The sequence below is a fragment of the Strix aluco genome, chromosome 13 (genome assembly GCF_031877795.1).
Source record: "Strix aluco isolate bStrAlu1 chromosome 13, bStrAlu1.hap1, whole genome shotgun sequence".
Taxonomy (NCBI): Eukaryota; Metazoa; Chordata; class Aves; order Strigiformes; family Strigidae; genus Strix; species Strix aluco.
This window is the reverse complement of record NC_133943.1, coordinates 21,542,483-21,555,045: the sequence shown is the minus strand read 5'-3', so window position 1 is coordinate 21,555,045 and position 12,563 is coordinate 21,542,483. Positions and strand designations below refer to the sequence as shown.

The window sequence follows — 12,563 nt, the reverse complement described above, 5'->3', positions numbered from 1 at the left end:
AAGTTGTGGGTCCTTTAATCTCAGGCAATCTAGGGTCAGATGGGGAGCTGTGACAGGTACCATACATGGAATCACAGACAGGTTGAGGTTGGAATAGACTTCTGGAGGTCAACTGGTCCAACTCCTCTGCTCAGCCAGCTCACCCAGAGCCAGTTGCCCAGGACTGTGCCCAGTCAGGTTTTGAATATCCCCAGGGATGGCAACACCACAACTTCTCTGGGCAATGTCTGCAGTGCTTGGTCACCCTCAAAGCAAAAAAGGTCTTCTGTTCAGACTGAATTTCCTGTTTTCTAATTTGTGCTTATTGCCACTTGTCCTGTCACTGGACACTGCTAAGAAGAGTCCAGCTCCCTCTTCTTCATTGCCTCCCATCAGGTATTTATACACATGGATAAGGTCTCCCTGAGCCTTCTCTTCTCCAGGCTGACTCCCAGCTCTCTCAGCCTCTCCTCATATGAACGATGCTCTGGTTCTGTAAACATCTTTCTGCCTGTGGATACCCAGAGGTGGGTGTTTTTCTACCTGGCATAGACTTTTGACCTTCACTGCAGGGCTCAGGAGTTGAGGCTTACTGAGGTGAGTTGATGTTACCCACAAGTCTCCTGGGGGGATGCCATTCTTTCTCCACCTGCAGACCTGGAGCTCCCCCTTCACCCTACCTGTGGAAGCTTTGTGTTCTGTCAAGAAAAGCCAAGATGCATGGCAGGTGCTTCACATGCTGGCACTGATTTCAGTGATTTTTGCAGTATAATGGACATGTGTTGGGTCCAATTCTGCAAGTGCTGTGCTGCCGTGCAACATCTGCCCACCCACAAAATAGATCCCTTCTTCAGCTCTTCCATGGCAGGTCTGTGTCTCTGGCTAGCCCCCATGTAGGGGAATCACTGAGAATATGGTATATTCACAGGAAGCACAGTTCCTGAGGCTCAGTCCAGCTTGGACCCCACTCACTTGTTCCTGCTCAGTGAGATGAACTGGTGTGCAAAAGTCCCAGCTGAACTCACCCAGTAGAAGAAGGATCTGCTACACACTGGTCTGATGCAACCCCATAGGAATGCACAGAGCCATGGGAGAAGTCCCCAGTCCTCACAATGATGCCCATGCTGAAGGCCAGGCTAAGCACACCCACAGCCTGGACTGCTTTTGCCCCAACACCCTCAGAATGTCCACTGCCTCGGAGCTGACCTGACTGGCCACAGGCTACCCCGAACATCCATCCCACATGCTGTAGGAACTCCAGCCAGATCAGAGGGCTCAGCACTTCACCCTAAATAAAGGCATCTCAACACTGATTTCCTAAAATGTTAGACTAACGGATTCTGCCCTCCTGCCAAGGGGCCCATGTGACCCAACAGCAATGTGCAAAGGAGGTCTTAAATGTCTAGGACTGGACATAAGTATGCTAGGGTCAAGTCATGATTTGGGTGACATTTGCCATGTAACCTTTGGACACATCATGCCCCACTTCTGCACAGCCCCAAGCCCTGCTGGCTGAAAGCAGCAGTACTGTGCAGCTCTCCACCCTCCCATTACTCCTGGGACAAGCTGTGACTCCCCACTGCCGTTGGTCCCCCAACTTATCTCCTTCAGCAGCTCTTGGAGTGTGGTGAGATGGACAGGAATGGGCAGAGAGCACCTGACCCCCGGAAGGGACATGTGTGGGAGGTCACTGAGGGGAAGGATCCCTGGGGAAACCAGCCACATAGAAACGAGAGATGGGGAGCCTTTGAGTTCCCAAAGCAACCCCATCTCCCTGCCTGGCTCTCCTCAGCATCTGTGAGCTGGTGAGCTCTGTTCATGGAGAAGTCCCCCCAGGGCTAGCACAGCAGCATCTGCATTGCAAGAAGGCTGCAGCTCTTGGGCCTCCTGCTGCTGCGCTCTGGGCTGGGGTGCAGAGCGACGATGTGGCCAAATTTCGGGGTGTGCTCAGTGCAGCTGACCCACAACCGGCATCACCATCATGGTCTGCTCTCTGGGTCCCTCCTCAGAAGGAGCTGCAGGTGCCCAGCGCTGCCCTATACAGGGGGATGTTTTACAGCTCCATGGTTTGCAGGTACCTGTGATGCTCTGCATCTGCTGAGACATGGCAGCCTCATAGTTTCTTGTGGTGATTTCTTGTTCAACATGCCCCTTGATTCCCATAATTGTGTTCTATATTTGGAGGCAGTTACACCACTTCAATTTTCTCTCCAATTGCCTCTGAAGGAAGCCTGTCTCTCTCTCCTTTTTCCCTGGCTGGTTTATTTTTAGACCCCTCATTTCCAGCCATGTGTACTCCTAGGCTTCGGCCGTAAATATTTTACATCAATTTTCACGGGTTGGGGGAGCCACCGAAGCCTCCTGCCAGCTCTGCTCTGCATGTATGATGCCTTTGCCACCCTTCCCAGAGGAGAGGGAATTGCTCTGCTGACACAGATGGAGTGATGCACGCAGGAGAGGAGTGTCAGATACTGCCTCCCCCTAAAAAAAGTCCCTCTAAAATGAATTTGATGTCAGAGTGTTTCCAGGAGAAGGGGCCTGGCAGGAAGGTCACGCTGAACCAGCACCATTAGGGGATGCTGTCTGAGACCCGGAGCAGCTGTACTGCCTGCTATAGGGCCTGGCAAAGGCTGGGGCTGTGTCAGAAAGTGCATTTGGGTACTTCCAGAAGGAGAAGAAGATATGTCTGCTTAATTCCTCTGAGATGCTGCTTTTCTCTCTTAGTGGTGGATGGTTGAGTCCTTCACCTCCAGGTAAGGAAAGAGGAAGAAAAAAAGCATTTTCTTCCTGGTCACAAGCTGAGGCTGCAGGTTGGTCAAACAAGGCATTTTTAGGTGCTCTCAGTGCCCTCTTCTAGGTAAGATACTCACCACATCAGGGCAACCTGCTGATTGTCAATAAGTGCAAGTTTAACCCTCTTAGCTGTTTTGCCAAGAGCTGTTTAATGCCAGCTGCCACTCCTTTCCATATCCATGGGGTGGTGAGTGTCATAGCTCTGGGGCTCCTTCCTGGTGCCCAGAGGAGACTTTGCAAGATCCTGCTCTTCCCTGCAACTTACTCTCAACTGAGGATGGCAGACTGGCACCTTTAATCTGGGGGACTGAGCTGCTCTTGGTGGCTTCCTCAAACACACTGGAGATGTCACTGCCTGCTGGAGAGGATGGTCAGAAAGGACAGGCTGAGGTACAAAAAATTACCTGGGATTTTGGAGAGCAAGAGTCAGGCCTGGCTTTCCTATGGGCTTCCACTCTGTAAGTCTGGGCACCAAATGATTCATGTGAGTAGCAGCACTTTGGAGGTCTTCAGTGCAAGGGGTGCCTGCACACTACCTGACACAGCAAAGCACATGATGCCTTGGAGAAACAACCATGACACTCAACGTAGCCACTGGGAACAGTTTCCAGAACACCTGCAACCACCAATGCAGATGTTGGTATCTTTCTCCTCCCATAAACCTCTAGGCTGCATGTGGACAGACAGACCTGGGATGCACCTGACAGAGGGAAGAGTTACCTGAATGTGTTCCCAAAGCAGCCCATCTGGCCACACCTGCTCTACAGGTGAGCCATCTGTCCAAAGCATGGGCAGGCCAGTGCTTTCAGCTCCCAGGAGGACGGGTGGGCATGTGGAAAGGCACTGTGATTTTCTGGTGCTGTCTGTCCTTAGGAAACTGGCTTTCATGTGGCAGGCGCTGGTGGAGATCTGTGTCAGCCTGGCCATGGAGTGCTGTGAAGTCTGGGACCAATCCAGCACACAGTAGAACTGTACTTTAGACCAATTCTCTTTACCAACAGATTCAGCTTTATTGTTATTCTTTTTTACATGATTCTTAGTGCATCAGTTCAAATAAACTATCAAACTGTACAAAGAAACAGAGATAAAAGAAGAGGTGACAAAGTTGGGCAGAGGTTTTTAGTGTCATGAACCATCATGGAAAACAGTAGTCCGTAGGCTCTCAAACGTTAAAGGTCCAAATAAATCTTACTTTGTTTAAAAAAATGCTGCAAAATATAAACAATAAATGACTCTAATTAGCAGCTACAAGATCCCGCAAAACTGGAACTTGATTACTGTGAATGCACCTAGGGGAAAGAAAAGCAATCTGAGCTAAAGGACGAAACCAAACAGTGAAATAAATAAATAAAGTGCGGGAGCACAGTAGCGGCATTGAAATGCAGAGGAATCACTTCTAGCACAACAGTAAATCATTGGACCACAGACAGCAGAAAGGAACAGAAACACAATTCCCCGCTTAAAAGAGTATAGTATGTGCATTGCAAAATGGAGGAAGTACTACGTTGATGGGCAGGTCGAATTGCTCCTGCACACAAAGGTTCAGCAGAATCCGAAGCACAGCTCCAATTGTGCCTCGAACCCAAAGTGATGGATGCCATGGATGCTAAATACGCAGCCACTTGGCCAGTTTGTCTGAACAAGCAGGAACAGGAGAGCGATGTTTCACAGCAAAGCCAGGTGGGATTTCCATTCGCATAAAAAAAAAAAAAAAAAGGAGGGAAAAAAAAAAAAGATACATAGGCTACTGCGTTTTTTTAAAACATCCTGGTGGGCTGGTCAGACCCTCCACGGTCCCTAGTGTCTTCCCCAGGCATCTTGCCTTCACTTGCACACTGAGGTTAAAAACCCACGTTAAAGTTTCCTTATATATATATATTTATTTATATATATTCATATGTATATGTATATATATATATAAAAAGGATAAGGTGACAGAGGGCACTTCAGGCCTCTCCTGCTGTGGACAGATGACATTCCCACATGCCGTGCTGAAGACACCTCTCACTAGGTTGGTGACTAGCTCATGACACCCATCCTATCCTGATGTGTTGATCGGTGCTCCTCTCGGGGGAGGGACATGCTCCCTGCCACTCTGTGCCCTTGTCTGGGAGTGCTGGTGGTGCCACAGACTGTTGTCTCAGCTGAGTTTCCTGCACTGCCAGGAACTGTGGACGTGAACCAGTGGGGACTCCAGGGAGAGAAGGAGGAGGAGAGAGAGGGCTGGTGGAGAAAAGAGCAACTTGGCCCTTGGAGAACCAGCATATCCCTTTGTTGTGCAGGCTGCAGTAGGAGGGAAAGAAAAGCCACTGGTGCCGTTGGGGGTGAAGAAGAGATGGCATGTCTATGATGCTGAAATGCCAGAGCATTGCCAGAGAGTGTCAACTAAAGCTTCTTCAATTTCTTTCACTAGAGCGATCACCGTGTCATACATGTCTACGGTTTTGCTCATGTAATTTCCTAGGTAAATTGTGCTCATCAATCTAGTCCAGGCCCGCAAAGCATCACCAGTTCATCCTCCCTGTGCAGGCGTTCCTTGTTAAGTGTTCTGCTCTAAAATGTCCTTTTCTGCCTTACAGCTGATGGACATGTGTCCTTGGCTCAAGGAAGGGCTTGAATGTGTCTTCCGCAAAGCAATATCGTCAGCTTCCACCTTGAAGAAATTGGTTTCAATTCTCTCCAGGTCATCTGTCCCGACTTTTATCTTCATGCACAGCAGGTTGATGTATGTCTCATAGCGGCTCTTCTGCAGGGAAAGAGGGAACAGAGAGCCTGGGAACAGGGACAGGCCACGGCATGCGGGCAAAGCAGAGACAATGCCATCTGCTACTGCAGGAAAACACATCCTATATGGTCGGGATCCCCTCTAATCATACCCAACCAGTATTGTTTGACCTCAGCACAATGCCTGGTCTGTGCAAAGCCTGCAAAGACTGATCAACCCATCGTTGAAAGGGTTGAGGAGAAAGAGGAGGGTTGTGTAAGACTCTCCAGTTGCTCTTATGGGTCTTGACTGCTACTCTGATTGTATAAGGTGGATACTGGAGGCAAAATAAGACCAACAGCTCTGCTCCTTCCTCATTTAGGGGTTCCCCTCAATTGATTCAAATACTTCTGCTTGCCATTGTTTCCATCCAGTGTTACTGCTCAGTTGTGCCCACATTGTTCCTCACAGAGCACAGCATAAAGGGAGGTATCTCCTCCCTGCCTGGCACGTTTAGTCCAAGGCTAGATGGGACCTCTTTTTACAGACTTGTGTAATACTCGTCCTTTCCCCTAATATCTCAGAGGCAGCCTATACTCGTTTCTTTGTCAGCACAGAGAAACAAGCATTTCTAGAGCATATCTCATAAGACAGATGAGACGAATTATGCTCTGGAAGTGCCAACTTCTCCTTGCAGACAGAAAAGGCAGCCTGGGGAAAATACTCAGATGAAGACTTCTCTGCAGGCATCCAAAACATGATGTCTGGAAACCAGGAGGCAGCAGCAAGCAACTATTTGAAGGGTTGGTATGAAGACAAGGGAACCAGCAGCCAGAAACTGTGGCTTTGGAGAGTCAGGCTGGGCATTACACAAAAGGGTGGTGCAGCCCTGGTATGCGGGAGGTGGGACATTTTCATCCTTGGAGATTTCTGAGACTCGGCCACAAAATGACACATTCAGCCTGGGCTAATACAGGGAATAGTTCAAGCTCCTGCTGGAAGCAGGACTAGAGGCCTCCAGCAGTCTCTTCCCACTGACACCTATGTGGCAGGACTCACATCTTCTGCTCAGCTCTTACTGGAACAAAATATCTAATTTCTCCCACAATTAAATGCTTCTTAGACTTTGCAGAGAAGTTAAACTTAGCTACATGCATCGTCAAAAAGACTGTAATCATCTGGTTTTGGCTTTATTTACAGAAAGGGTTGCAGCACAACAAGGTTAATTCTCCCAGGGATTCCCTTAGCTTTTTATTAATGTTGCTGAAAAAGAGTGATGCACACTGAGAACTGAACCACTTTCTTACTTGGGACCTGAGGAAACATCAAGTTTTGGCACAGTAAAGGAAGATTTTATTTCTCTCATCAGTTTTCCCCTCCTCTGGTTAGAAATTACAGAGGGGAGGAAATATCTGTTATTTCTTTTTTTAGCTTCAGTGCAAGACAGTGAGGCTTGCTGCTGCCCCAAGACACCCATCCAGCTTGAGAGCCCTCGTCCTTCTCTCTCCTTTCATGCTCTCCCAGGCTCACAGCATCCACTCCGGAGTTCTTAGTTCCCCTCAATCAGCCAAGGCATCATTTATCACAGAAAAGATGAAAGTTCCTTTACCTCAAATATTAGGTAATGTTCTTTGAGTCTGTATTCCTCAGCCTCTTTTGACTTGAGGCTCTTCTCTACAGGATGTAATTTATGCTCTGCTAATTCGTCTGCAATCTGCTTCATTTTATTTTCATGAGACCTCAGCTGTTCTTCCTGCCGAGAGAAACGTGTCAGGTATTAAAACATAGGAGATCAACACCCAAGTGCAGCGCCTGCCTGTTGATGTGGAATCTACCTCTGCAAGGATGTAAGCTTAGCTACTGTCCTGGAGCCAAAGGTGTTCAGTGCATTTGCAAATTCATCTGATAAGGAGCAGCTGAAACACAGGTATTTGAGTAAGATCAAAACTCATCTATCACAAGTGCCAAGAGTGGATTTCTCTGGCACCTAGGCTTCTTTAGCATCATAAACACGAAATGCTCTGCATCCTTTAACAGCCAGGCAGAACCAGCAGTGTCCCAAGAGCTGCTCATCCTACTCTTTTTTGAGATAAAAGTACCCTCCCCATCTGGGCTCTGAGAAAGACAACATCTGGCCACATCTGGTTCAGCAGATAGGAGCTGTATGTCTGCCCTGACACTTCAGGCTGTCCTCCCTTTTGCTGGGGGACAGTGGCAGTGTGTCCCTACCTTTTGGAGGTGCTAAGGCATGTTGGGCTTTCCCTGGACAGTGCAAACAAAAGCTACTCTTTGGATGGCAGCTGCCCATTGCTCTTGGTTAACTGAGCCTTAGGCAGCCATGGTCTGGTGCACCACGCTCCCTTGCTTCCAGAAAACCTTCCCCACTGAGTGGGACTCAAAGTCTCCCTTCATCTGTGGCTTTTCAGCTTGAGAAACAACAGGGCGCCACCTCTGAGTGCCATGTTATAAAATAAACCAGGGCTGTAGCCAGCTGTTGGGCTCAGTAGCACCAGAAAAGTGCTGGGATGTGATGGCAAAAAAGCAATAAACAAGGCAGAATCAACAGCTGCACAGGCAGGTGTGTGTGCATAGGGTTGCTTTATAGCCATTACAAAGGAAGCGTTGCCCAGACAGTGGGATTTGCCATGGTCTGTCCAAGTTGCTCACTCCACTCCCCTGCTCCCACCCTGAGCACCTGAATGTGTCTATCAGGCAGGAGCTGGGGGAGCTATGGACGGGCTCAGCCTGAGCTGCGTGCTGAAGGGCTGGCTGAGTGCTGGGCACCCTGCATCGCTCCTTCTCTCACACATTACCTGGCACAGCTTGGTCATGGACGAAGGCAGAAGTGGGCGGCAGAACTTCTTCATGGAGCAGATTGCAGCTGGGAATGCTGGGGCAGAGAAAATCGCAGCAACGAGGTTGATTCGCAGGATCCAGGAGAGCATTTCTTCCTTACTTCTGTTATAGAAGAGGGAGAAGAGAGGGGGTGTCTGTAAATGCTCCTGACCCAGGACGAGCCAGCTCAGAACAGTCCTGGAGCCACCCACTCTCAGGAGGGCCATCAGTGGCCTTGCTTTGATGCCATTTCTGTGCCAGCCTGGATTGTGAACACAGGAAAACACTGGCTAAGTGTCTCCTCTACAGTGCCCTAATGATTTCAGGGCTGTTGTCTGCCTCTTGAATTCCTGGCAATCCTGCCTTCCTCATCAGCTCTGACTGCATTCCCCAAGGAGCTGGGGAGACGTAGCATGGTGGCAAGGGCCAATGGTAGCCTGCTCTTCGGAGAGTGGGAGCCACATAACAGAGGTCCCACAGAGCAGGGTGGACCCCTCATTTCTGTCATTCATGGGACACTGCCCAGGGTCGCTCATCAGATCTGTTCACACACTGCTTCCCCCAGCCTTCAGCTGTGTTTTCACTGCACAAATTCAGATGTCAAGCTTTAGCTTCACATTAGCACCCCAGCCCAATTTACAGACAATGTCACCTATCTCAGCAGGAGACAAGAAAAACATCAGACAAATGACAATCACACTTATTAGCAGGGCAACTTTCATCTGCAATGGACTAAGGAACAAAGAAGATATAGCCTGTCTGGGGAGACTTCTTTAATGAGCTTTAGACAGTTTCCCCATCAAAAGCTAACAAGGGGAACCATCAGCTCCTTAGTTCAATGCACCATGTAGATTTTCTCTCTTCCACAGACTGACAAAAGAAGTTAGTAAGGACAGCCCTTTACTCAGCCCTTTACCTCCCAGCCCATCCTGCTCAGCCCACCTTGGTGACAGATGAGAAAGGACCTCCAGGACTGACACCCAGGTACCAAGAGTGACAGGTAGAAACTGTTACTCCATGACCAAGTCCTTTGCACAGACCTACAGACCTCCTGCTCAGCACCTTCCTCCCCCACAGTATGTCCCCTAATGCATGTGTTGATCTGGCCAGGTTGGAGGAAGTCTGGCAGTGGCTGGTGGTCCGGCTGGTGGTCCAGGCTCTGCAGGAAGAGTGGGTACTTACGGGGCCTGGAAGAGGAATACTCTCCAGTCAGCTGTCTTCAGCTTGAGCACGTTGGACTTCTTGCTGTAGTCAGAGGCTTTTGTGGCTAAGGCATGGTGCACACGGATGGCATTTTTCAGATCCACTTCAGAGAGGTCTTTGTCAGGTTTATATTCATCCTGTGAAGAGGAACGTTAATTGGATAACGACAACACTAACATTTGCAGGCTACTTTAATGAACATACCTTTCCCTCTGTGCTATAATCACAAAGTACCGAGACCAAGAAAAGCTCTGCTTTGTGCAGTAAATGCTAGGAGCTGATAATGATAATAATTAACATCTGGCAACTTCTTCCATCATTAAGTTCACTGGGTAGATGTGAAGAAGGAGATGAAAGTTTTAAACGTAATTATCAATAGTTATCTCTAACACGGCACATGCCTGAGGCTTTGGGGGAAGGCATAAAACAGGGCCAGGTTTCTGCAGATCTTCACCCAGAGTGCAGAGCTTAAGCTGGAATGCAACTCCCAGTCATTGGCAGCGTCTGCCCTGGTGCTGCAGCTTTGTGTGGCGGAGGATCTGGGCTCAGGTTCTGCACCATCTCGGGCAGCCCTGGAACAGCAGAATTCCTGCAGCCAGCACACCTCTGTGCACATGTTGGGCTTGCTGGGCAGTGGCCAGACTGAGCATGGCCCACCTGAACCATGCTTGGTCTCTTTAGGACGCGTGTCCCTTTGGCATGGTCTCCCATCTAATTCATTAGACTGGCACTTGCAAATTGCAGCAGCATTCCCTGTATTTGTGTTTTACTTTCTCGACTGAAGGACAATTTCACACAAGTAGGGAATGTAGCAATGACTATATATGTATATATTTTATAAACAGATAGAAAATACCAAACATGGGGTTCTGAAAAGATGATCTTGGCACAGCAATTTTCAGGGAAAAAAGGAGTTCGATCAAACCTGTGTTTACCCTTTGCTTTCCCAGTGACTGAGCTCTCACCCACTTAAATCAATACCCTCCCTCCCACTCTGCACCCTTGCCAGCTCAACAGCTGGTCTGGGCGGCTGGTGGGATGGAAGGATGGACAGATGGATGGATGCATGCACGTATGGATAGGTGGATGTAAGAAAACCTGGCCCTGGCTAAAACAAACCACCACCCCATCACCCCCTGATCATGTTAGAGGCCATGTCCGGACAGAGTGACCCTGGAAGGGCCTGCCTTGCCCTGCTGATGACAGTGCAAATCTACAGGACTAATTCACTCTTATGTTTTGCTTTCCTTGACTGTCCTTGGCTGTCAGCACAGGGGCGGCTCTGCCCAATGGTGGTGTCCCAGCCCTTCCTTAGCTTTCAAGCTAGAGCTTGGTCTGTTCTGCAGATTTGCAAAAAGATGTTTTTTTCCTTGTGTCCTGGTGGTACAAATCCAGCCATTCATGGAAAAGTCGTGCTGCAGTCTCCTGGTTGCTCACCCTGGTCAGTAAGGCTGTTCTCTGGTGTAGGGTCAGAAAGGTCTCCACTCGGTTGCTTTTCAGAACATCAGGGACCAGCACTCCCCAGCCACGGATGTGGCTCAACCAGACCCATGCTCCTGACTGGACATAAGCTTCTGAAACCTTTCCTTCCCCCCTCTTTTGAAGCAATCACCCCATCCAGGAGAGTAGTTGCCATACTGTGTTCCCTGGCATGTGATACTTTACCTTGTGCAAATAAATGCCATGGGGCCCAGAGCCCAGAAATGTCTGGCATGGGCTCCAGGCTCACACAACCGCCTTCTTAAGGGTGAACCCCAAAGCAAAGGCCTAGCTTTCCAGCAGAGGAAGGGGTGGGTGCTGCAGGCTCACTGTTCAGGGTGACATTCAATGCACTGTGCTGTGGAGCAGTATAGACGACCTTTCCACAGTGGGGATTTCAGTAGCCAGAGGAATGGGCTATTAGCCTTTTAAGAAACAAACAAATGCTTTGTCTTATGAGGACCTAATATGTTACCCCACTTGGAGAGAAATAGTTGCTTGAGGAAGACATTGCTGCTCAGGCCTCATATACTGTAGAGGGACTTCCCATTCTGGATGTTTTTCCAACGCTGAAGCTCTTTGGATCTGAATAAATCTGACTGTGATGCCCATGATCTCTTATTTCAAGATAAGCTTTCTGAAAGTACAGTGCAAATAGCTAGGCTTAATGGCATGTGACCAGGACAAACTGCCACAGCTACAAACTGGTTTGACTAATGCAGATCTTCACCTCAAATGGTATCATCATGTATTGCCTCTACTGATTTCAGACTTACAGGCATCAACGTAGGTGTAAGAAAAGCCAAATCTTCTTTTTCTAACACCGGGCCCAGTAAATCAGTGTAAGGTTGAATCAAGCAGGTTGTCTCTACCTGCTCGTTGCCTCCCTGCTGGTGGAAAACTATCTGCGTTTGCAGGAGTGGATGGTGTTGGAGGCCCACATCTGCACGGGCTGGCTCTGCCAGGATGATCATCTCAATGCCTGTGCTGTGGTAGTCATGATGACCTGCATGGCTGCCAGTGCTGGGAGACCTCTGTGTCCTCTTGAACAGGCACCCTCCGCAAACAGCTCCAAGGCTGTATGATGCACACATGGCTGGAGCCGTCACAGTCCCAGCACTTACACCGTAGTGTAGCCTTCCCCCAGAGAATAATCCCATTGCCCTTCAGCAAAGCATGTCAGCTCTGCTCCGAAGCCTCCAGCAGCTCATCTACATTTTGCCTTATTTCTTTCTGAGCGTTGATGTAAATTTAAGTGTGTGCATAAACTGCTGCTGAGGAAGAGATGTGTCCAAAAACATACTAGTAACAGACGGTTTCAGTGAAGGAATTCTGGTTTAAATCTCAAAGAAACTGATTTATCCTAAACCACAAGCAGTATCATATTTGAAGGAACTTCAGGTAATGTTTTGTCCACACTATAGTACCACTAACCTTGCTCTCAAATTTTTCATGGTGTTATCCTGCCCCGCCATAAATTTCCTGGCAAAGGGGATAATTTGGTATTTCAGGGCTGTTGAATTTTTGTCTTATGTGTCTTGCACTGTTCACACAGGTACTTGTCACTGGG

The 12,563-nt window shown here is 48.7% G+C and overlaps 1 protein-coding gene across 8 annotated transcripts in view; it reads right to left on the bottom strand.

Moving 5' to 3' along the window:
- Window positions 1-3,757: 3,757 nt before the first annotated feature.
- PSD2 (pleckstrin and Sec7 domain containing 2) overlaps window positions 3,758-12,563 on the bottom strand; it is an 87,380-nt gene continuing 78,574 nt past the window's right edge. For all 8 annotated transcript variants that reach the window (XM_074838712.1, XM_074838709.1, XM_074838711.1 and 5 more), the window contains 4 exons: window positions 9,494-9,651; window positions 8,290-8,434; window positions 7,086-7,229; window positions 3,758-5,518 (listed from right to left, as the gene is read on the bottom strand). In XM_074838712.1, coding sequence (XP_074694813.1) covers window positions 5,312-5,518; window positions 7,086-7,229; window positions 8,290-8,434; window positions 9,494-9,651 — 654 coding nt within the window. In that variant the 3' untranslated portion in view covers window positions 3,758-5,311. The remainder of the gene's footprint in view (window positions 5,519-7,085; window positions 7,230-8,289; window positions 8,435-9,493; window positions 9,652-12,563) is intronic.